The sequence below is a fragment of the Urocitellus parryii genome, chromosome 11, assembly GCF_045843805.1.
Source record: "Urocitellus parryii isolate mUroPar1 chromosome 11, mUroPar1.hap1, whole genome shotgun sequence".
NCBI classification, from domain to species: domain Eukaryota; kingdom Metazoa; phylum Chordata; class Mammalia; order Rodentia; family Sciuridae; genus Urocitellus; species Urocitellus parryii.
Window position 1 is genome coordinate 24,061,117 of NC_135541.1, and position 23,894 is coordinate 24,085,010.

General features: G+C 37.2%; 3 protein-coding genes across 3 annotated transcripts in view; all 3 read right to left on the reverse strand.

The window, feature by feature from the left end:
* Positions 1-3,033: 3,033 nt before the first annotated feature.
* Mycbp (MYC binding protein) lies at positions 3,034-9,197 on the reverse strand. Its single transcript, XM_026393467.2, has 5 exons — positions 9,114-9,197; positions 8,847-8,919; positions 5,024-5,072; positions 4,494-4,623; positions 3,034-3,084 (listed from the first exon to the last, which is right to left on the reverse strand). Exons 1-5 carry the CDS (start codon positions 9,195-9,197, stop codon positions 3,040-3,042), a joined length of 381 nt encoding a protein of 126 aa, XP_026249252.1. The 3' UTR covers positions 3,034-3,039.
* Positions 9,198-10,494: 1,297 nt separating this feature from the next.
* Positions 10,495-12,042, reverse strand: Gja9 (gap junction protein alpha 9). Its single transcript, XM_026393466.2, has one exon. The coding sequence runs from the start codon at positions 12,040-12,042 to the stop codon at positions 10,495-10,497; it is 1,548 nt and encodes a 515-aa protein (XP_026249251.2).
* Positions 12,043-16,645: 4,603 nt separating this feature from the next.
* Positions 16,646-23,894, reverse strand: part of Rhbdl2 (rhomboid like 2) — a 31,049-nt gene continuing 23,800 nt past the window's right edge. The window contains exons 5-7 of the mRNA XM_026393468.2: positions 21,880-21,940; positions 17,569-17,630; positions 16,646-16,825 (exon numbers count right to left, since the gene is read on the reverse strand). Of these exons, the coding sequence (XP_026249253.1) occupies positions 16,646-16,825; positions 17,569-17,630; positions 21,880-21,940 (303 nt within the window). The remainder of the gene's footprint in view (positions 16,826-17,568; positions 17,631-21,879; positions 21,941-23,894) is intronic.

Here is a 23,894-nt window from a genome sequence, read left to right on the forward strand (position 1 = left end):
AAATTTGACAACAAAGTACAGCCATACACGTTTTTAAAAGGTTGGGGTGGTTTTCCAAGGAGACTTGATTATGAAAGCAGAGTACACTTCATGCACATCTAGGACTATATTCCAAAGGAGGAGAGCTCACTTTCTCAAAAGGCAGCCATTCCATTGGGGTAGAGTTTTGCTTAAAACTTTCTTATTCAAGTCAATAATCATACTCTGAAGCCTAAAATGGAACACAATATAATGTTTTCATAACAGCCCTTCAAATATTAAACTGCAGTCTTCATTAACCCACCAAGACAGTCTTCTCTGTTCCACACTAAACATCTTAAGTTCTCTCAACTATTCCTTCTATGGAACTGTTCCATAGAACTTTCTGTAATGATAGAAATGTTCTGAATTTCTGCTGTTCAATATGGTAAGCACTGGCCACATGTGGATTGAGCACTAGACCCATTGCCAGTGTGACTAAGAAACTGAATTATTTTTAATTTTAATTGCCACATGGAGCTAATAGCAACCATATTGAACAGCACAGCCTTATATTTTCAAATCCCCTTTCCCTATTGGCTGTTCTTCCTTTATATGCATTCAAGCTTCCAATGTCTGGCACTTACAGAGCAGTACTGACCCACACAGTATTCTTTCCCCTAATCCTTTCCAGACTGGATTTTTTTTAAGTATCTACAGAATATAAGTAGTTCACACTGGCCATCACTGGAACTATTTTGTTGGCAATCTTATTTCCTAAACTAGTATAACTACATTTCTAAGATTTGATATTCAACTTGTGGTTTGGGCCCAGAATTTGGGTACTCTAGATAGATAACCATTTTAAAATTTGTTCCAATATTGTCTACCAACCAGCCCTTCCAATTTTGTGGCACTCACACATTTGGCATTATTACCTCCTGATCTGTAATTCTTTTGTAGTTTTGAAGGCACTTGTTACATTCATGATATTTAATTTGATCCTTACAATAACCTTGTGAGGTAGGCAAGATGTGAAATCTATATTTTATAGATAAGTCAGCTGAAGTATAGCAGGACTGAAGAGATCCATTTTCTAATCCATTGAGTATATACACAGTCTTCATCCAAATCCTTGATAGAAATGTTGAAGAGGCTCTCCAGAAGCCAGGCTGACCCCAAATTCTGAAACATCACTGGATAGTACAGCAGTTAAAAGCAGGTCATTTCCACTTAAGGTGTGATTATCCAACCCATATGTTGCCATTCTGTCCAAAGGGATGGTACAAGACAGTGTCACTAATTTGTTGACGTAAATAGTAATACTAAAAAAACAAGAGGGTTTGCTGCCAGGGAAAAAAAAAAAAAATGTGCTTGTCTGTATCCACAAAGGGACTGCTGCCACATCAACTGCTTCAAGAAGCCAAGTCTTCTCTCTCTTGGGGTCATGTTTTATTATTCTTACAGTTTTTAGCACATCCTAACCTTGTAATTGTTTATGTACCTGTTTTATAAACTACTTCAAGTCATTCATTTTTATTATACCCAGCCCTTAGCTACTGCTGTCCACATAGAAGGCACTCCAAAAAGAAAAGAAATCTATCCAAGTAAATATTCTTCCAGTAGTATCTGGCATTCTCCAAAAACAAACTTGTGACTAGAAGAGACAAATCAGCCACATTGTTGTCAACACAACTGATTTAAATGCCCATATAATTGGCCTGGTCAGTTTTCAGCAGGTGTCAGTGTCTTTGCTAGTTAAACCAGCTTGCTTTGGATGTGTTTTGAATAAAGACAAGTTCTCTAACAATAGGGATGGAATACATGAAATAGGAACACTTCTTCAAAATGCCAGTCTATCAGTGAGGAAAATAAGTGATTAATACAACAAAACAAAAAGATTGTAAATCTTCCAAAAGAAAAGGAAAAAGACTAACAAACAAGAATATAGTGGTTTACCATTTACAAATCTTTCACATACATTCTCATTTGACCCTCACAACAACCCTGTGAGGTAGGCAGCACAGACATTCTTCTCAATTAACAGATGAGGAAAGTGAATCTAAGAGCAGTTAACTGATGTGCCCAAGGTTCTGTAGTTAGCAAATAGTTTGTAATATCAGTCTTTGGCCTAAAAATTCAGTGCCCAACCTCCCCTCATACTTGCCCTACCTACTTCACAGGGATAATGAAGATAAAATGATTGAAAATTAGAAAAATACTCTGAGGGGAAAAACCACTATATAATTATACCCAACATTGCCCATGATATATGGCTCATTCCTCTTCTCATTCCAGTTTGTGCATGAACCAGAATTTTATATTACTTCTGTGCTCAACTAAGCAACTAAGTAAGGCAGGGTAATAGTGTGATCCTGTTTAAAATTATATAAATTACAATCAGGGTAACTGCATTATTAATCAAATTGAAAAACAGACAGGCTAATGTGCAACTAGGACCCAATAAAGCACACAGCAAAACAAGGCAACATTATCAGATAGGGCATGATTGCATAGAAGGAAAACGTGGTGTCAGAGTTAAACTGGCACACACACAGTTACCTAAGGCAAAGTGGTGGCAAAGAAGAGTTATTTGTTCTGCATTATATAAATAAGAGAAGATGATTTGTGGGAACCCATGCAAAAGCATCTTGTCACACAGATCTCTCCAGCTGCCTAAAGAGAATATAAACTCTGTCATCTTCATTGTCGAGAATGATTCTATCTATTCTTATATCCTGAACTAAACCAAGGAATACCTCCATGCTAATCTTCCTTGGCTAAAATACAACTAGTACCATTATTCCTAATCAGACTAATAAATAGATATCTTTTAATGAATTAGATGGCTGTTTAATTTTTTTTCAGGATTCACTTTGGATTCTTCTGCTTTAAGACCCAAAGCAAGTTATATTGAGTTTTTATTGGTGATTCTAAGTATATGTGTTTATAACAGTTGAAGTGTGAATTTAACATATTAAAAGAGTTTTATAGCATCTGTTCAGAAAAGATTATATACTATACAAACTATTCAAGTCATACAAAACCATTTTTTCAGTGTCTTTTCAACTGAGAAGAATCCTATTCAGCACGCTTCTCCTCCTGAGGTGGTTCATACTGAGCAAGCTATGGGGTAAAGACAGAGGAGTTTAGGTGAATTTTATTCTAAATTGGTTAAAAAAGTTAATAAAACAAAATGAGTTTATTATATTCAATTTAGCTTCTGAATCAGTAATAAGTTTATAGAAACTATGCTTTCTAAAACAGTAATTTAATATAATCAAACCTAATGAAAGCCCTTTTCAAACATTTAATGTTACTGAGAAACTACAATTTCAGTTCATGACTGAACTGTTCAAGTACTTGTTATACAATAATCTAAGTCTTCATAAAGATACTATGCCTTATAATAAGGAACTTTCTTCCACTCCACCAAAAGTTTACTGAAATTTCCCCTAAAAAGTAGAGGAAGCCAGTGTGGTCATGCATGCCTGTAATCCCAGTAATCCGGGAGGCTAAGACAGGAGGATCTCTATTTCAAGACCAGTTTCAGCAACTAAGTCAGTCCCTGTCCAAAAATAAAAAAAGGCTAGGGATGTGGCTCAATGGTAAAGCACCTCTGGGTTCAAAAAAAAAAAAAAAAAAAAAGTAGAGGGGAAAGATTTATGTAATGAGTATTAATATGGCTAGTCTATGTCTTTGACTTACAAAAAAAAAAAAAAGTAACTAATGTCTTTGACTTAAAAGGTGCCAGAGTTTACTAGCACTTGCCTAGTGTGGAATCTTAGATAGTTTAAGATACTGCATTTTAAGATACTGCATTTTCTTTAATATATTAAGTTGTGCTTCCTTAACCTGGTTAAGTTTTGTACTCTTCCAATTAGGTGTCATACTTGAAAAGTTTGTTAACTTCACTGTGCTTTAAATTCTCTCACCTATAAAATGGCCTGAGTACCTGTTTAACTTATCTCAGAGTTATTGAGATCATAAAACACATTATGAGAAATACCTAGAGTAACATAAAATGTACTATGTGATTCAGAATGCAGTAAAATTTCAAAGGCTTAGTTGATGATTTGAAGTTTTTGCAAGTCCTTGTGGGAGTTGGAACAAAGAAAAAAATATAAGCCTAGATAAAATTAAGTGCAATTTACTTCTGTAAATTTGTTAACACAGGGGCTACCAAATGACAGTGCAGATTATGCACAACTCTAGGAAGTACCATTTACAAGCAGTGCCCCTAAACTGACCTAAACTAAGAATTTTAGAATTATCCATTTGCTTAAAAGCAGCCATAACCAATGTTTCTATCTTTCTGTTGATGCAGGTTCCCAAGAACCTCTTCTTGACCACACTTTGCTTATTCTATGTACAGTCTGTCTTGTGACTTTTCTAGATGGGCATAAGTTTGCCTTGCATTTGATTCACATTAATATTCACCCTCCTCCTTCCCCAGTTGTGCATTTTAGTGAGGTTATGATCATATAATCACTAGAGGAAAATGTATTTTTAACATGAATTCCTTAAAAATTTACCTTTGCTTTCAGTTTTTTATTTTCTTCTACAGTAGCTTCATATTTTTCTTTCATTTCTGCCAGTTCTAAGCGGAGCAACTCTATTTCTGGATTTTCTGGGGTAGCAGCTCCTAAGTGATGCTTTAAAAAACTAATATCAATGTTAAGAACTTTACTTCTTAAAGTTGAATGGAATTAATGAACTAGCCCAGAATAGAATCAATATCCAAGACCATAATCAACCACCCACCAATATTTACCCAGATATCATTGTCAAAAAACAGAATGGAGGGCTGGGGTTGTGGCTCAGCAGTAGAGCGCTCACCTAGCACGTGCGAGGCCTTGGGTTCAACCCTCAGCACCACATAAAAACAAGTAAATAAAATAAAGATATTGTGTCCAACTATAACTAAAAAATAAATATTAAAAAAAAACAAAAAGGAAAATAACCTTTTCAATAAGCAAAAATATTTTAAAGGTTATTATGTATATGAAAAAATAAGAATTTCAATAATAAGGCCTTTTTCTGACTTCAAAGATGAAAAGGATACTCCAAAGCACTATTAGGTTTCTCTGGTTCTTCATATAAGGCTACCAACACTGCAAATCAAAAAGCAGAAAGAGCAACAATTAAAGTCTTAAATTTGAATGGCAGAAATTATATTCCATATCTCAGTAAATACTAAGTGCCAAGCACACTGCTAAGACTGTCCATACAATGGTGAACAAAGTCCCTGCTCCCAACTAATTTACAGTTCAATGCTAAAGTAAGGAATTAGACAAGAAAGAGTATCAAGCAGCAATGCTAAATAGTACATTTGGGAGCACACTGAAAGAATTAGGCATCAAACAAAGAAGGAATCCTAAGGGAAGGATAGACCTAAAACTGACATATCAAGTACAGCTGGATGGAGTTATGGGTAATGTGGCAGGAAAGGTGGTCAGGGGCCAGACTACAGAGGGTCATGCAAATTTTGTTGGCCTTTAGTTACAGGATCCACTTCAGTGGAAGACTGAAGTGGGTCAAGGATAATGGCAGGAAGAACAACAGTTAAGAGGTAGATGTAGTAATCCAATTAAACAGTGACCTGCACTAGATAGAATTGTGGGGAAAAAAAATAAATGTAAGAAAACTTTAGGAAAGAGTAAGGCTGTGGTAATTACTTGAAGAAGCTTTCATTTCAAAATGTTCAAGAATGAAGCTCAAATCAGCATTAAAATATATACTACAGTAGATTTTTGCTTTCATCGAATTTTTAGGTTTGAGCATTTAATTTAAAGAAAAAGGTAATAAACAGGAATTAGAGTACTGTAGAAGACAATGAAAGGAGATAACTCATGTGAGGACTATGTTGATCATCTTGTATTGAATGAGTACCTCCTGGAATTTTGTATTCAGATAAAAAAAAAATCTCTCTAAACCAGTGGTTAACTGTTTTGTGCATGGAACCCTTTGAAAAATTCGATGAAAGCAAAAAACATAACTCCATACAAAAAGAAAAATATACATATATAAACTCTAAGTTAATAAGTCCTGTTCTAAACTAATTTGTATGTGTTTTAATTTTTACAGCTTTATTAATTTAAAATAACAGTATGAAAAATTCAAACGTGCAACTACTTTTAACAACGCTGAAATACACTGTATTTTTTGGGAAGTTGGTATATTTACACTACTGTCCTCTCAGCTTCTCCTCTCTCCTTTCATTGTCTTCTACAGTACTCTAATTCCTGTTTATTACCTTTTTCTTTAAATTAAATGCTCAAACCTAATTCTTCTTCCATTCATTTCTACTGATCTCTGTTGAATTCCTAACTTTACAAGACATGAATATCAGTGCTCCTATCCTTCCCCATTTCTTCTCCCACTCCATTTCTTTCAGTTTCTAAATTTCCGTCAGTGATATTTACAAGGTTGATAAATGCAAAACATAATGTAAATGCTAAGTTTTCTGAGTTTTTCTATAAATTAATACACATCCTTCTATTTGGACAAGTCTATTTCAAATCATGTTCCCCTTTTGCCTTAACCAGGATTTTTTTTAAAATATGTATTTTTTAGATGTTGATGGACCTTTATTTTACTCATTTATTTTACTCATTTATTACTCATTTATTTTTATGTGGTGCTGAGAATCAAACCCATGCCTCACGCATGCTAGGCAAGTGCAACCCCAGCCCCTTAACCAGGATTTTTTAGAGGTTAATATAGTGCTCAAAACATCTAAAATGCCACCGCTTCTAAATGATTTTCTTATAGTGTTTTAATGTCATAAGCAATTTCAAATCCTCTTGAAAATAGTGGGATAAAAAATATAAATTTGAGGGGCTGGGTATATAGCCCAGTCAGTAAAATGCTTGCCTCACATGCACAAGGCACTGAGTTCAATCCCCAGTATTACCTCAAAAATAAATAGATAAATGTATGTGTGTGAAATATGTTTAAAGATGAAAATAAATTTTTACATAAATCTTGTCAATAGATACTATGTTTTCTGGTGTTTATTTAGAAGACTGGCTATCTAAGGAGATTGAAGGGTTACATTTCTGTGGGTGTGAACAGGGATAAGAAGCCTCCAGGGATCTCTCTCATGAAGGAAAATCCTTGTATAGTCACAAGGCTGTGCATCTTCTCTCTGGTCAGTCATCTTCTACAACTGTCACTTTTCTGCCTTACCATCTGTCTTTCACTCACTTTAGCCACCATGTACAGTTTCAGTATTCTTTATCCAAATGATATTTTCAGATTTTGGAATATTTTCATATACATAATAAGATATTTGGGGAGTAGAACCCAAGAGTAAACACAAAATTCATTTATACTTCATGCACCCCTCATATACATAGCCTGAAGGTATGTATATACATGTCACATGCAGTCAGGACTGGAATTTTCCACTTGCAGCATCAAGTCAGTGCTCAAAATTTTTCAAATCTTATAGCATTTTGAATTTTAGATATTCTGATTAGAGATGCTCAACCTGTATTTCCTGGAACTCTTGACAATATACTTAGCTCATTCAGATCTCTGCTCAAAAGTTACTTCATAAGAAAGGCCTTTCCCCCATTACCTTGTGTAAAATGGCATACAAATCCTACCCATCACCTTTTTATCTTCTAACATTGGTATCAGTTTTAAATTGTAACACTACCACTAGCTGACACTCTGTATTTCTTGATTATCTGTCTCCCCAACCAGGATGCAAGCTCATGAGGGCAAGAACTCTTTCTTTTCCATTGCTAGCCCCACTGTCTAGAATAGACACCTATTAATTGCTTAAAGGAAAAAAGGGACTGTATGGGGTTTCCTAAGGAATGAAATTCCAAGCATCTATGATACTTGGGGAGACAACATAGCACAGCATTTTCAGAGTATCTCATTATTTGCAAAGATGGAGGGAAACTACTAATTGAACCTAGACAAGAAGCAATTCAAAATTGTCAACATATCCATGCATGGGAATGAAAAGGCCTGCTTTCTGCTAGACCCAGGATTTCTCCCAGAATTTTCCCCTAACCTTTATTTCTGCACAAAATGCAGATATTATTATCCAGTCATTTCTCATTCTCTTATGGATCCATGTCTGCACCCCTGCCAGGATTCCATCATCTTTGAAAATCCCAGTCAATGCATAAAGCAGTATATAACAGGCATTCAAATTACAGCTGAGCTAATTAGTAAGCAGTACTTCACTATCTCTTGGAATCCTCCTGTTTCAAGCACCTTCCTTGTCTACTTAGATCTTGAATCCAGGAAGAAAGAGATGTAACAGTGTAACAGTAAACTTCCATTTTTAAAAGCGTAAACAATATAACTATTTATGAAGCGTCCTCAAATTCTTTAAACTGCAATTCTACTTTATACACAAAATAGGAATTGCTATAGACTAAGAAATAGGGAATTGAAAAGCCACAGCCAAATTGTCTATGAATCACTTACTTCGGGATAAGCCTCACTCAACTACTTTATAGCCCACTTTCAAATCTGCTAATTTCTCAAGTTGCTCTTTGTTCGAGGGAAAATATTTCTTAAGATTCTGAGGACTCTGCAAACTCGGTAAAGCGGAAGGAATTGGGACCTCAAGGTCTTCAATAAACATATTCACTGCGGCTGCTCGAGGCAAAGCAACGGAAGTTGGAGAGACTTTGCAACAGCTGCAAGAGTTTCACTCCCCGCGCTGAGAGCGATAGCGTGAACTAGGCTACCCCACCAGGCAGCGTCTGGCAGCCAGAGCGAGCCGGTCCCCGCTCATTCCCAAGCACTCTTCTCTGGACCCTAGACGGGCCCCACCTGTTCCTCCTCCTTCCCCACGCCGTGGCCCTTCAGGGGCACCGCGCCGAGGGCACGTGAAACCCTCTCCCAGCCATGCTTACCTTTGGTCAGCGTGTCCAGCACCCCCGACTTCTCCAAGTACCTCCGGAACTGCTCGCGCTTCGAGTCGGCGGCCTGAGGAGACACCGCGGGTCAGTGACCGGAGCCCGGGGGCCAGAGCAGGAAGAAGGCGCTTAGAGTCTGGCAACCCCACCTCCGCCTCGCTGCCTCAGGCCCCCGAAACCTGCACGCACCCCCATCTCCCACCCGGAGCCGACCAGCGGCTGGCTACCGCCCGCACTCCCCCAGCCACGCCGCGCCCCCCTCACTTTGTAATGGGCCATAGTGACAGCGGCCGCGGCGTAGCTGGCGCCGGAGACCGTGGCTGGCGGGCTTGGAGGAGCACTGCTCATGCGCGGAGGGGCGCGCGCGCTTGCGCGCTTGCGAACCACGGGCCGGCATCGCCGGGGTGTGGCCTGTTTTCATGGCGACAGGACGCTCAGCATCCCCAGGAGCCGGCAGAACTGAGGGAGACTGCGTACGCCCGCCCCTCTGGCTGTCGGAGTAGCGCCTTTCCTTCCTCTTCCGGTCCCCAGGGCGGTTCGGTTGCTTAGCGAAGAGGCGAGGGTTAGGCAACTCCGAGTAAGCGTCCAGGTGGAGCCCGGAGTGGGCGTGGTGCCTGGGGGCGGGGCCTTCGGGGTCCTGGAGCTTAACACCCTCGTAGGAGGATAGATCGCCCTACTTGTAGTGGGCTCGCCCTTCGAACCCAGGTCTTCGAAGCTGTGTTGACCTGTGTGTGTTGGATTTTTTGGCTCTCATCTGGAAAAAGTACGCACGACCAAAGCAGGACGACTCTTGGATTTCCAATGGCTTGAGAATAATATTTTAAATCGTATGTTTTGGCTCCAGTTTTACATTTGGAGTCTCCTTGTTTTGTGGCTGACTTGAAGTAGCCCTCTGGAGGATCAGCACTAAAGTGCTAATAAAACCTTTTGAGCGCTTACTGTGCGCGAGGTACAGTGCGTTTTAAACATAGTTCTTTTTTCTTTCTTTCCTTTTTTTTTTTTTCATTTTAATTCACACAACATCTTTGTAGGTAAGTATGGTAGTAAAATGACATGACTAGGTTAAATGACCAGTGAATAGGAGAGCCAGGAAAGACTCCAATCCAGAATGTGAATCACCATGCTATGAACTGGTGAGAGAAAGTCTTGCATCTTTTTCAATATTTTATTTACTAGATAGTAATATTATGGTTATATTCAACACACATCAGTTTGCAGTTTATAAAGAAGCTAAGTTATTAAGTCCCAGGGCAAACAACATTAACCTAGTATCCAAAATAAAGGATTAGTAACTAAAAGGAGTAATTACATAGATCAAGAACAATTTTCTAAGGCTGTGAGAAAAATCTGATCCCAAACCATTTAGGATCGAATCAGAACATGTGATTTTCCCCAAGTCAGTTTCGCATATTTTTAAGGGAGGTTAAAAAATACATCCTAATTTGGCTACCCTACGTCTTTGAATTTAGAACTTCCCCCTTCACAGTTCAGAATTAGAGCTGTTTTCCATTTCTGAAATGAGTTTGCAGTTGTCTATCACAACAGCTGGTCTTTAGAAGTATCCTTATCTATTTTCTCCATGTTCCACCACCACTGTTACTACTCTGATGACATAATGTGCAGAATATCTAAAACCAACAACGGTTCAGATCTGAAGGTCTGTTGGAACCCTCCTACCAATGAAGTTGTTCGTCAAGGACATTAAATGATTTGGAGGACAATCCGTAGAATTGTTGCAGGTTCTAATAAACTTTGACTCAAAGGACCACTCTCCCAAAGAATCTGAAGTATTTGGAATGTCAAGTGGTTGAAAGTCTCTCTCTGAAGGAGGAAGGTTTCTGAAGGAGGAAGGTTTCTCTCTGAACTGGCCCCGGAGGTTACCTATAGGAGATGACCCTTGGTTTGCATCTTCTTTAGAGGGACCCCACGTAGTACTGAGCCACCGAGGTTTCCAGGTGCAGGAGTCTGCTGCCAGGGAGAAAGTTGTGTGGGGTGACTGCCCCATGTGGTTGTCTGTATCTATAGCAATACCTGGAATAGAACAGTGATCTCTAGAATAATGGTTCTTTTTGCTCTCTTTGCCATCAACTTCTCTTTTTTCCCGCAAGTGGTTACCATTAACTTCTTTTCTAAATATTTTATGAGTGTCTTTGTTATTTTTTGAGCTGATGTGTTGAGGGTGACTGCAAGTAGTACTAAGTGTGTACATCTCATTAGTTTCCTGTTCATCCAAAATGCTTTTCTCATCATTTATGTCATGATTGTCAGGATCTGCCTGAAATACAGAAGATGAATTTAAACTTGGGTATGCTACTCTGTGTGCTTGTTTTTCCACTATCAGATTATAATCAGGTGCTGAAGGCAGCCGTTTCAGTGAATTTGCAGATGTGCTCTGATATTTGGCTAGACTTTGTTTTGACTTTGCACAGAATTCATTGTGTTCATTCCTCGATTTATATTGTCCCAAGAGCCCTCTTTTAATCTTTTTAAAACCTAGGTGGAAAATTTCTAAAATGTTTAAGAAAAGTGAAACAGTGGCTATGGATTGCATAAAAAATAGAAATATTGTCTTTTCTGTTGGTCTTGAAACAAAACAATCGATTATATTTGGACATGGGTGACCATGGCATTTAAATAGAGGCTCTAAGTGAAATCCATATAAAAGGTACTGTCCAATCATGAACCCAACTTCAACTACAGAACGAGTGAAAATGTGTATCACGTAAGTGCAAAGCAAGGTTCCTCTGAGCGGAGCTTTATTTAGTTTCCTTTGTTCCAGCTGACAGAGCTCTTGCTCTAATCTCCTCTGATTTGCAGGCATTTCAAACTCTATCCCATCCAGTTCTCTCCTTAATTGAGCTTTCATCCTCTCCCTCTCTTTCTCTAGAACTCTCAGTCGGTATAAAGCATGGCCCATGTAGACCAGAGATGGTGAAGACACAAATATCACCTGCAGAACCCAATATCTAATGAGGGAAATAGGAAAGGCCTGGTCATAGCATACATTTCTGCAACCTGGTTGTTGTGTATTGCAGATGAAGCCAGACTGCTCATCATTCCAGACATCTTCAGCTGCTACTCCCAGAACAAGCATTCGAAATATGAATAATATGGTGAGCCAGATCTTTCCAATCATGGTGGAGTGAATGTGAACTTCCTCCAGAATGCCTCCAAGGAGATTCCAGTCCCCCATGCTTATTTATTCAGCCATCTTAGCTCTGAACCCCATCAAACAGGAGGCAGATAAATTCTTCCATTCTGAAGGGAGCATTGTTTCTTAAAGCAAACCTATGGCCAAAATATGAACAAATCATCACTCTTTCCATGTGCTGATTTTTTTACTTTTTTTTCCCTAGATAGCAGTAACAATCTGCCACAAAGAATGTATTTTAGATTTGAGGAGTTTAAAAGAATTTTGTTTAGACATTACAGTGCAAAAAAAAAAAAAAAAGGTGATTCCTAGAGGAAGCATGTATATATTATGAACAGAATTGTTGGGCTAGTGATGTAGCTTAGTGGTAGAATGTGTGCCTAACATGCATGAGGCCCTGGGTTCAATCCCCAGCCCCACCACAAAATAAATAAAAAATAAAAATAGAATTCTGAGATTCCCATCATAAGTCATCTTACTTAGCTTAAGTATCTTGTTTAATTTTCTTTAACTGGGAACTCTTAAGAGACAGTCCTAAAAATACTGACTTGATCTTACAAACAAACCTATTAAGATTATTTTACGTAAGAGTTTATAAGCAAAGTGATTGTAAATTTTCATTTATACTCAGGAAAAATGAATGTGCTTCATCTGATAATTCAATAAAGTACAGCATTTAATGAAACCAGAGGAAATAATCTGGCTCTTGCTATAGGAATTTAGATTAATGTGTTTTTTTTTTTTTTTATTTTGTTTTGTGTTTTGCCTTGTTTTATTTAGTTTGTGGTGCTGGGGATTGAATACAGGTTCTCACACATGCTAGGCAGACACTCTACCACTGAGTCACATCCCTAGCCTGAATTTAGATTAGTTTTTTTAATACACATTTGAATATCTAAATTCTGGTTTCTTTCTGGCAGTTGTTGAGCATTTTTAGAAATCAATTCCAGTAATATTTATGAATATTTATAAAATTCTTACACTTTGCTATAAAAAATTTATAAATTTTTATCATATTAAAATATACTCTAAAATTTCTCAGCTGTTGTATGGTTACTAAAATATTATTAGGAATGGGGTGAAATAAATTCATCACTGGTGTGGTGATGGTATTATAGAAAATATTGTAACAATGTCTTATCTCTTTAAGATGTAGCTTCTTTCTTGGAGAGAACAGTGGGACAAATTAGAATTTAGCTACTTGGATTATTGGCCAATAAATTCCATATAATATTTATGAAGGCTATCTTAGGCTTTCCCACAAAGGAAAGATAGAAATAATGAATGTTTTAATTCCCTTTCATTTAAAACATATAAATGTATGTCCTGTGTCCTTTATATAAAGGGAAATAATACACAATCAAAGAAAATACTAGGATACTATAGTTACAAGATACATTCATCACAAAAATCCTGATAGATTCATCACAAAGATCTTATGAGGTGGCTATTTCACCCATTTGTTATTTATCCCATTTTATCTATATGATGCAGAAACTGAGGCATGCCTTAATTTGCCAAGGTCACACAGCTGAAGCTGGCATTCAAACCCATCAGTGTGGCTCTAGAGTCAGTTCTTAACTATCTTTCCTAACTACTATTTTTCCTCTTAAACATACTTAAAATTTGCATGAAAGAAACATCAAGAGATCATGTTTTCTCTTAAAAGTTCATTTAAGGGGCTGGGGTTGTGGCTCACTGGTAGAGCCCGTGCCTTGCACGTGTGAGGCACTGGGTTTGATCCTCAGCACCATATAAAAATAAATAAAGGTATTGTGTCCATCTACAACTAAAAAAAAAATATTTGAAAAAAAGGTAATTCAACCTCATCTTTTTAAAAAAGTCATTTAAGTTTAGGAATGTTGAATAGTGATAGTTTTAGCTTTTTGGTTCTAGAGTCTCTAGTTTTTTAAAGATTTGTACAGTTAATAAAACTTACAAAAGCAGCAGTTGTCTAAAATTTAGCCATATTCCTGATAGAAAAATTTTATATTGACTATATTATATTAATAATAATATACTCTGACTTTTAAAATGTGAATTGGCATGTTATTATTGTTATTTATATTAGTATGAATTAAAAACATCCAAAATAATTATCCATCCAAGAAAGATTGGTTAAATAAATAATGATGCATCCACAGTGTGATACCAGGCAGCTAGTAGAAATGATAAATGTATACTAACATAAAAAGACATTTAACATTTTGTTTCAGTGCAATTCAAAATAGTATAGTCCACTAATATAAATTTATTTATATGTAGAGTAATGCATATAAAAAACTCTAGAAGGATATCTGTCATAATATTAACAGATTATCTCTGGATAATGGAATTAAAATCGACTTAATTTTTTTATATTTTTGTTTTTTAATGTTTTACCATGAGCCCTTTACTATGGTATAATTTAATTATAAATTAAAACTTTCATGATAAATGATATGAAAACTATTACACACACATACAGTTCCACAGAATTCAAAAGCAAAAGTTAAAAACATTTCAAACAATTATTTCTTAATTAGTTAAGAGAGAGATTAACACAAACCTTTTTAAGCTTTGATAAATCTGAGAAGCAAATCATGCTTAGAAGTTATACCATGGCTGTCTTCAGCTTCTCTGAAAGCATCCCTTTGAGGTATACAGCAGATTCTGGTCAGTTCAGCGCCATGGATGAGTCAGCTAGCAACTAAAATCCATTTCCCTTTCTGCTCATTCTACAACAGCACTAGCCAATAGAACTAACTTCTGCAACATTGGAAATATTCTCTTTCTGCTTTGTCCAATAAGGTAGTCACCAGCTACATGCAGCAATTGAACTCTTGCAGTCTAGTTTGTGTATGACAGCAAATGAAGTTTTAATTTTGTTTAATAGAAACTTAAAGAGCTACATGTACATAGTGGCTACTTTGTTGGACATCACAGATAAAGAATGCTTCCAGGGAATGAAACTAACCACATTATATTGTATACATATGTGAACATGTAACAACAAATCCCACTAATATGTCTAATTATCATGCACTGATAAAAAATTTTTAAAGAATTCCTAATAGTAAAATACAATCTAAAAGAGCATTATGAGCTCCAAATTAAACTGAATAAATGGTTCCTCTGTAATTCAGAGATGTCAAATTTAAGACATCAGGAGATGTTTGTATGTGTTTTTACTGTAATTTTTTGCCAATAAAACATCACTATTTTTGGTTATGTAACCCATATTTCTAGTACCAAAAAAATCTTTCTTTCTTAGTAGATAATAACTTCTTCATCAGCCCATAATCAATGGGTTATGTTCGATTTTATGGTTAGATAAATTCTGTTGCTCTCTCTAGTTTTCTACTAACAATTACATTGTACTTCAGGTCATTAAACAGGTCTCTTCAGAGCTAGTGACCTGGTGCATTGGCCATGGCAGATAAATATTCCTCCCCTGAAAAGCTACTTTTTAGATTAAACAGAAACATTTCATCAAGGGAACAATTATATACATATATTCTTGTTTACATTATGTGTATATTAATGTTTATATATTATAAAACATATATGCTGTGTAATATATAATTATTGGTAAAATTTAAAAATACTCATCCTCAGTAGTCAGAGATAAATTCAAATAAAGCATTATATTCTAACTATCAAAATGCAAAAATTTCAAGATTTCAAATATCATCTTTTTTCAAAGTAGAGGAAAACTTGTATATGTTAGGTAAGAATATAATTGGATACAAATACTCAAAGAGCAATTTAAATCTATCACAATTAACATTTCTACTGGATACTTGAAATATTCATTCAGCAAACACTTAAAAATATACTGCATATACTAGGACATTCACTCTTGGTAACCATACAAAACTAGCACAATTTAAAAGTCCAATAAAGAAATGGTTTAACTATGGACTATCTGTATCATTCAACTCAGAGAACGAAGGTCTCTATGAACTGATACAGAAAGATCGCTGTCATATTGAAAAGCAAGTTACAGAGCAATACATGTATCTTAATCTTGTTAAAACCTTTACTTTATCTGGGCACAATGGTACATGCTTGTAATGCCAGCTTCTCAGGAGGCTGAGGCAGGAGGATCACAAGTTCAAGGCCACCCTGGGTAACTTAGTGAGACTCTTGTCTCAAAATTAAAAGTGCTGGCGATGTAACTCAATGGTAGAGCATTTGCCTAGTATGCCCAAGGTCTGGGTAATCCCAGGGTTCAGTTCCTAGTACAAAAAAAAAAAAAAAAAAAAAGTATATCAAGAGTATAACACAGATAAGAAAAGTTTTTATTTTTCACATAGTACAGTATCCATGGATTCTATGAAACAGTCTCCAAAGTATGTCCTCCAAGTAAAGCCAGTTCTCTTTTATAGAATATATCCATGCATACCATGTGCCTGGAAGACCCAATCTCTGGTTTTTACTACTAGTGTTTTTTCTTTCTCTCCCTGCTCTTGGCATTCAGAAGGTTCTTCCTCTAATCAGAAGGCCCTTTTGTAAGCAGTCCTTGCTTACAACTGATGAGTTAGGTGTTGTTTTATCCTCTTTATAAAACTGCTAGCATTTGTTGGAACTCTGTTTCTTCATAAAGTTTTCCATTTCTCCCTCATATGGCTCTTTTTATTATTGGGCTTAAATTAGGGGCAGGTCAGTTTGCTGGGGACAGGAAAATGTTGAAAAATACAGCAAATAAGACACAAGCTAAATAAGCAGCAATTGCTATCCAAAACCTTGGATCTTTCAGCAGTGCTTTATCAAAGCAGCTAAACACAGTATAACCTATGGACATTCCAGCAAATCCACCTGCGATGTGAGCTGCAAAGGACACCTTTGGAGAAAAGAAGAAAAGTGGAAATAAGAAAATGCTAATTGCATGTTTTGGCTGTATCTCTCTTAGTGAAACACAAATACCATCATAAACAAACAAGAGTCTAAGTCTGGAGAACTATGAGTAAAACAGAAGAGACACAAAACCCCATGTACACAGAGAAAAGATGTTCTAAAACATGCAAAGCTAAAAAATGTCATTTTTAACCATTCTGAGTACATAAAACAGGGGCCATTGTTTCTCATTCTTCTTGATCATCATTACATTTAGGATGGTTCTATATAATGCCAACCAAGAGACTAGGAACTGAGTGGCCATGAGGGATCTCTATGAGAACATCCTATTGAAATGGGATGCAGAGTTGAAAAAATAATAGTATATACACAAATACTCAAATAGAAACTCCAGACTTAAAGATTAATCCCAGCAAAACTGAAAGTCAGTTCTCTTTGTGTTATAAATTCATATGGAGCCAAATTTTCATTACTGTATTTCAATCTGCTTTTTATTCTCTGTGGACAGGGAAATCCTTTCTCTCCTGTTTTGGAATGGCTATCAACATGGCAAGTGCAGTGATCAGTGAGGTAAGTGAGGACAATCCAAAAGTCTGATTTCCTTACGAGTTTTCTAAAACTTCCAAATGGATATTTGACTGCCCTAAATCATAGAGTTGTATTCCTTATTCAATGACCCTTTTGATAAAGAAATTTTAATTAAAAAAAAAAAAAAAAGAAGCAACTCACCGGAGACCCATTTTCAGGGACAAAGAACCTTCTGTAGAGAGCAAATCCCATGTCTGACACAACTAGAAGGAAAAACACCCTGATGAAGGCCCAGGATCTCCACAATATTGCACCAACTGTTTTTGGTTCCCCTCTAATAATGATATATAACAATTCCTGAGTTTTATTCTGTTCCAGGTTCCATTCTAAACATTCTACATGCATTAATTCAGTAATCCTCTCAACAACCCTATGAAGTAAGTACTATCATTATTCCATTTTATATTTATTCATCCAACAAGGATTTATTGATTATTCTCTATGTAACAGGCACAATTCTAGTCGGTATACATGCAGCAGTGAACAGTTCAGAGACCAGCCCCATAGAGCTGATGATCTAGAGGAGCAAACAAGCAAAACATACATTATATCAAACAGTGCTAAGTATTGTGAAGGAAATAACAGAGGAAAGTCAAGAATGCCAAGGGGGCGCTGGGGATGTGGCTCAAGCGGTAGCTCGCTCGCCTGGCATGCGTGCAGCCCGGGTTCGATCCTCAGCACCACATACAAACAAAGATGTTGTGTCTGCCGATAACCAAAAAATAAATATTAAAATTCTCTCTCTCTCTCTAAAAAAAAAAAAGAAAAAAGAATGCCAAGGGTAGGATGTGACTTTTAATAGGAGGGAAGATCTCCTGAGAATATGACATGAGGGAGCAGGCCATGCTAATATGTGAAGTAACAATCTGTTCCAAGCAGGAAAAAGAGCAAGCACAAAGTCTCTTTGACAGGAATGTGCCTGGTGTGTTTGGGGAGTACCAGTGCAGTTGATATGGCTGGATCAGTGGTTTTCAAAATGTGTTTTCCCAAGACCAGCAACACCAGCATCACCTGGGAGTTCTTAAAAATAAAAATTCTTAGGCTGCACCTAGACCTATGAACAAGAAACCGAGGATGAAGTTCAATTCTGTTTTAACAAGATTTCCAGGTGATTCTGGACTAGAGTTAAAGACAAAGTGGTAGGTGATGAGATCACACAGCAGAAGATACATTTCATAAGAGCCTTGTGAAGCACTATAAAGACTTTGATTTTTACTCTGAGTAATTGGAAGCCTGTGAAAGCTTCTGATCATAGAAGTGACATGATCTGACTTGTTTTTACAAAGATCATTCTGGCCACCATATAGGAAAAAGATAATAAGACAGCAAGAATAGGAGCAGGGAAACCAACTAGAGGATTACTTGTGGCAATCCAAGTGAAGAACAATGGTGGCATTTTATACATAAAGAAACCAAGACTCCACTCTTATGCACCATACTAATTGCCTTTATTTACCATCAAGGGTACTGAAAATGGACCATGAAAGGAAAGGAGTCCACATTCCTCAACAGAACATGAGAGCCAGAACTTAGACTTCCTTCCTAAGTCAGGTCTGTGCTGACAGAGGAGTTTCTGGGTTGCTTTGCCTTGAAGAACTCTGCCCTACATGGGAGCTTGGAAACATCTCTTGTAGCTATCACATTCCACACCCATCCCCCAGTTCCCTGCGCTCTATTTAGTGAGCCACCGTGTCCTAGGAGATGGAAAGGCCTAGTCCTTGCCTTTGGGAAAACAGCATCAGGACCATGTGTTCTGGCTGGTTTCCCATTCAATATCATATTGATGTTGAAGTCACGGGACAGAGATTGAGGGCGAAATTAACATTAACTCAATGTTAATTTTTTTCCCCACTACTAGGGATTGAATCCAGGGCACTTTATTACTGAGCTACACTCCCAGCCCTTTTTTCCCCACAGCCCTTTTTTATTTTTTATTGTATGACAGGGTCTAGCTAAATTGCCTATGCTGGCCTTGAATTTATGATCTTCCTGCCTCAGTCTCCCTAATTACTGGGATTACAGATGCATGCCACTGTGCCCAACTTTGATTGCGATTTAATTGTAAATGGCTGTTACACAAAGTTCTGGGTAAATGGGGCTGCATCTTTTTTTTTTTTCTGCATCCTATTTTCATTCATCATTTGCATTTCCTGATCCAGCATAAATAACATGCAGGGAGGACTATGAAAGAACTCTGCCAAAGACCAGGGCAGCCAACAGGAAACCTTCACTTTAGTCTTCCACAGCAGGGGACAGCCTCAAAAAAAAAAAAAAAAAAAAGTCTCTGTGACCATCTCAATTTCTCCATCCCATTTCTTTCTTGTTTATCTTCCCCTTCTTATATCACTGCCTAGATCTTTCTTCCTCCTAGAGGAGCCTGCTCCTGGGTTGCTGCAGCCTTTAAACTGAAACATGTCTTCCCACCTGAAAAGAGGCCCTTATTCCAATAAACCTAATTGCTGCCTCATTAAAAAGTTGGCACTTTTTAATAATTTTTTTGTTGGGGGGGGGTCCTAGGGGTTGAACCCAGGGGTATTTATCACTGAGCTACATCTGTAGCCCTTTATTTTTTATTTTGACACAGGCTCTTGCACAGTTGCTAAGGTTGGACTCAAACTTTGTGATCCTTCTGCCTCAGCCTCCCAAGTCACTGGGATTGCAGAAATGTATTCCTACACCTAGTTATTGACACTCATTTTAAAGGAGTTGGCTTTATGTAGATTTTTTTTTTTTTAAGGATGAAAATGTGAGATTTTCTGAACTTTTACCCAAGGTAAGCTCAGTTTCTTAGTTAAATAACATATCCCATGAATGTGGTCCTTAATCTAATTATCCTTCACAATTAAGGGTAATGTTTACCAATTAAAAGAAAACCAAACAATGTACATGTTTTCAAGAAATGTGTTTCAAATTAAAATATATTTATATTCCTTAATTTGTAATTTTACGAATCTGGTATGTGTTTTAATTCTCATTTTCAAGCCAAAAAACTTTTAGAAATGATATGTCAGGATCAGGGAAGGTTGACAATAGCAGATCCTACAAAGCAACGCAGGTCATGTGGTGATTTTAGTATGCACCTTGAGAATGACAGAACATCACAGAAACCACCTTTGGAGATACACTGCACATGAAGCAAGGGTTTTCACTTCAACTTTGAAAAGCATGAAAATCCTTTCCCCACTAAGGATGTGAGGCTTATTCTACAAAGACTTCATGCAGATTGACTAAAGACCCAGGTCACTTGTATGACAACATTTGTTTGCCCAAATGACTGGTTCATGGGTTCTGATGATGACTCTTAACAACTGAGGAGCTCCCATAGGGGCCAGATATTTGCTTTTCCCTTCTCTTCCAACAATTTTTCCTTAACTTTTTTATTTCTTATGAAAAGAAATTATCTACAGTATGGAATAAGCTATAAACAAGTGAACTCTTATCTCAGAATGAAATGTTGATATTTTTATAGTTAAGTGGTTCATAAACTAAATTTAGGATCTTTCCACAGAGGCAGTTGCCCCTGTTCCTGTATGTGGAATATGGAAACCTTGATACCAAAAACCCGAGATTTTACCAAGTGTGACCTCTGCCTTGGCTTTCAAGTCTGACCCCAGGGTCTGTCCTCCTCCCCCAATTCCCCCAATAAGTATAGCTCCACCGGAAGCAGGTCCCTGAAAACTTACCACCCGTGCCTCTGCCCTTGTTTTCTTCTACCTTGTATGTCCTGCTAATACCCAGATCTATCCTTACTTTCAGACTCAGTTAAAATCCCAGCCTCTCAGGACAGGGGATGTGGCTCAGTGGTGAAGCACTTCCCTGTCAAACACCAGGTCCTGGGTTCCATCCCCAACACCAAAAAGAAAAAAAATCCAGCCCCCCCCCCCATATGGCGTGTTCTTCCATACCAAAACTCCTCTAGCGTGTAATTCTAGAATTCATAGAGATTTCAAAAGCCACCTTAGTCACTCTCTTAGCTCTTGAGCTTCTCGGTTCCTTGACCTCCACTCTTGTCCTCAGTCCTCAGCTGCCACTCAGAGTTTATATCCTAGATCATTTTTTTTTTTAATCTGAAAATGTAAAACTTGAGAAGGCAGCAGATTATCTCAGTGGTTTCCAGGCTTTTCCTTTGCAGACAAAAGTCACATACAGTCTCCAACATTTGAAAGAGAAAGTCCAGTTTATAAAACATTATGGTTGAAGTAGAGGGGGCACCTAGAGCTCTGCTTTGTTGGCTTTCCCCACTCTAGAAAGAAACAGCAAGCCCAAACACTTCACCAGGCCCCTCTAAGAACCGCCCTGAGGTGGTTCCTGTGAAATTCCTCCCTTCATGCCTAATCCTATGAAGCCAACAATTCTTTCTGACCCTAGGCAGTGTTTGGGAAATGTGAAAAGGCCTTTTGAAGGTGGATCCAATTAAACCAAAGGTGTAAAATATTCCCCGAACTCACTTACCTATAAGGATGATGACCAGTAGTCTGAAAATTCCTAAGACAGGAATCATTTCTCGAAAATTCTTGCAAAGAGATAAGTCACAATAATGTAAGCAATCTGTTGGCAAAGGAAACTTCAGCTCTACCCCCTCTTCACCAGCTCTGTGATTTAAACCTATGTTTAAGCATCAGATATTTGCCAAACAAAGCATTGTTGTAACAGCCAAGCTTTAAAAAAGTTTTTAAGAAATACAATGCTAGTGCACTTTGGACAATAAAATGAAGCATGGCATTTAATTCTATGATTTATGACTCAATTTAGGGGGTCGCGGGTACAGCTAAGTGGTAGAGCATTTGCCTAGCATTTGCCTAGCATGGTTCAATCCTCAGAACTGAGGGGGAAGGGGGAAATTTTATTAGCTGGAAATTATCTAAATATAGGTAATAAAAAGTCTGCACTGAATATGTCAATAAATGAATATATGGGTGGATAGTTAGATAAATAAATGCCATTAAACTAAGACTGATGCAATAGTTCCAAGCTTTTTTTGGAAATACTTATTTGCCACTTCTTCACTCTCATTTCCCAAGTAGCTAACAAAGACTTAACTAAAATTTGAGTATCACTTCAATTTTTTTTTAAGTAATTTCAAAAGAAAGGAAAATGTTGATTGAAATACATTGCTCTATTTTAACTTTGAAAAAATGTGCCTGCCTGTGATAGCCCTGGTGTCACTTAGAGAACTGCTGAGTCACATACTCCACTTTAATTTACCAAGTTGCTTCTCCCTCCCCTTTAAGTTATTAACTCCCTTCCTATGAAGTGAAGATGCTGCACCAGGGGTGTTAATTCTATTTTCAAGCTGCTGTGAACATGACCTACAGTAAGAAATAATGTAACAACCCACTGCACACATAAATCAAAGAGTGCCTTCTCCTAGTCCATGTGACACACACTGAAATTTTTGTTTGTTTGATTTTGGAGCCCAGGACCTTCAACTGAGTTCACAACCACTAATGGGTTGTAATCCAAAGTTGAAAAATATTTTTCTAAGAAGTAACTTCTACCTCTGGAACAGTTTTAGAATTGTTTGGTATTTGTCCTCCTAGAGTGTTTTTATAGTACACCTAAATGGGTAAAAGGTTGAAGCCAAGTCAGGATTTTTTTTCCTGTGTTAAGAAATGGTTGGCACTCACATACTATCATGGGAATGTAAAATTATATGCCAGTTTTAGAGGGCAATTTGGAATTTGCATATTGAAATGTTAAAATTTCACCTAGTAAGTTCACTTCTAGGATTTTATCCTATCAAAAAGAAAAAAAATCACAAATGCAAAACATAAATGTAAAGGAACATTCCCTACAGCATTATTTATAATGTGAAAAGCAAAATGGCCCCACATTTTTTTAATATTTATTTTTTTAATTGTAGTTGGACACAATACCTTGTTTCATTTATTTATTTTTATGTGGTGCTGAGGATTGAACCCAGGGCCTTGCACATGCTAGATGAGAGCTCTACGGCTGAGCCCCAACCCCAGCCCCAACCCCACTTTTTTTTCAATGAGATTCTGTTTTTAAAAAAAAAAATCATGATACAAATATACAAAGGATGCTCTAAAGCCCTGCAAAGGCAGAGGGAGCTCTCTGTGTACTAACATGGGTGGATGGCCAGGATGCCCCATGAAGATGCAGAACAGTACAAGGGGAGCCATTTCTGTATAATATTGGTGGAGTTTAAATACATATAGAAAAATGTTTATACATGCATGTCAGACTATTAAAAAGACATTATACTGGGAACCTTGACTTTCTTTTTTTAAACTTAAAATTTTATTTATTCACATTACTTTGCCCTTCCCCCTCCCCTTGCTACTAAGGATAGAACCCAGAGGTGTTCTTCCACTGAACTACATCCCAACTCTTTTTATTTTATATTTTGAGATAGGGCCTCAACTAAATTGCTTAAACTGGCCTCAAATTTGCGACCCTCCTGCCTCAGCCTCTTGAATCACTGGAATTGCAGGTATGTGCCA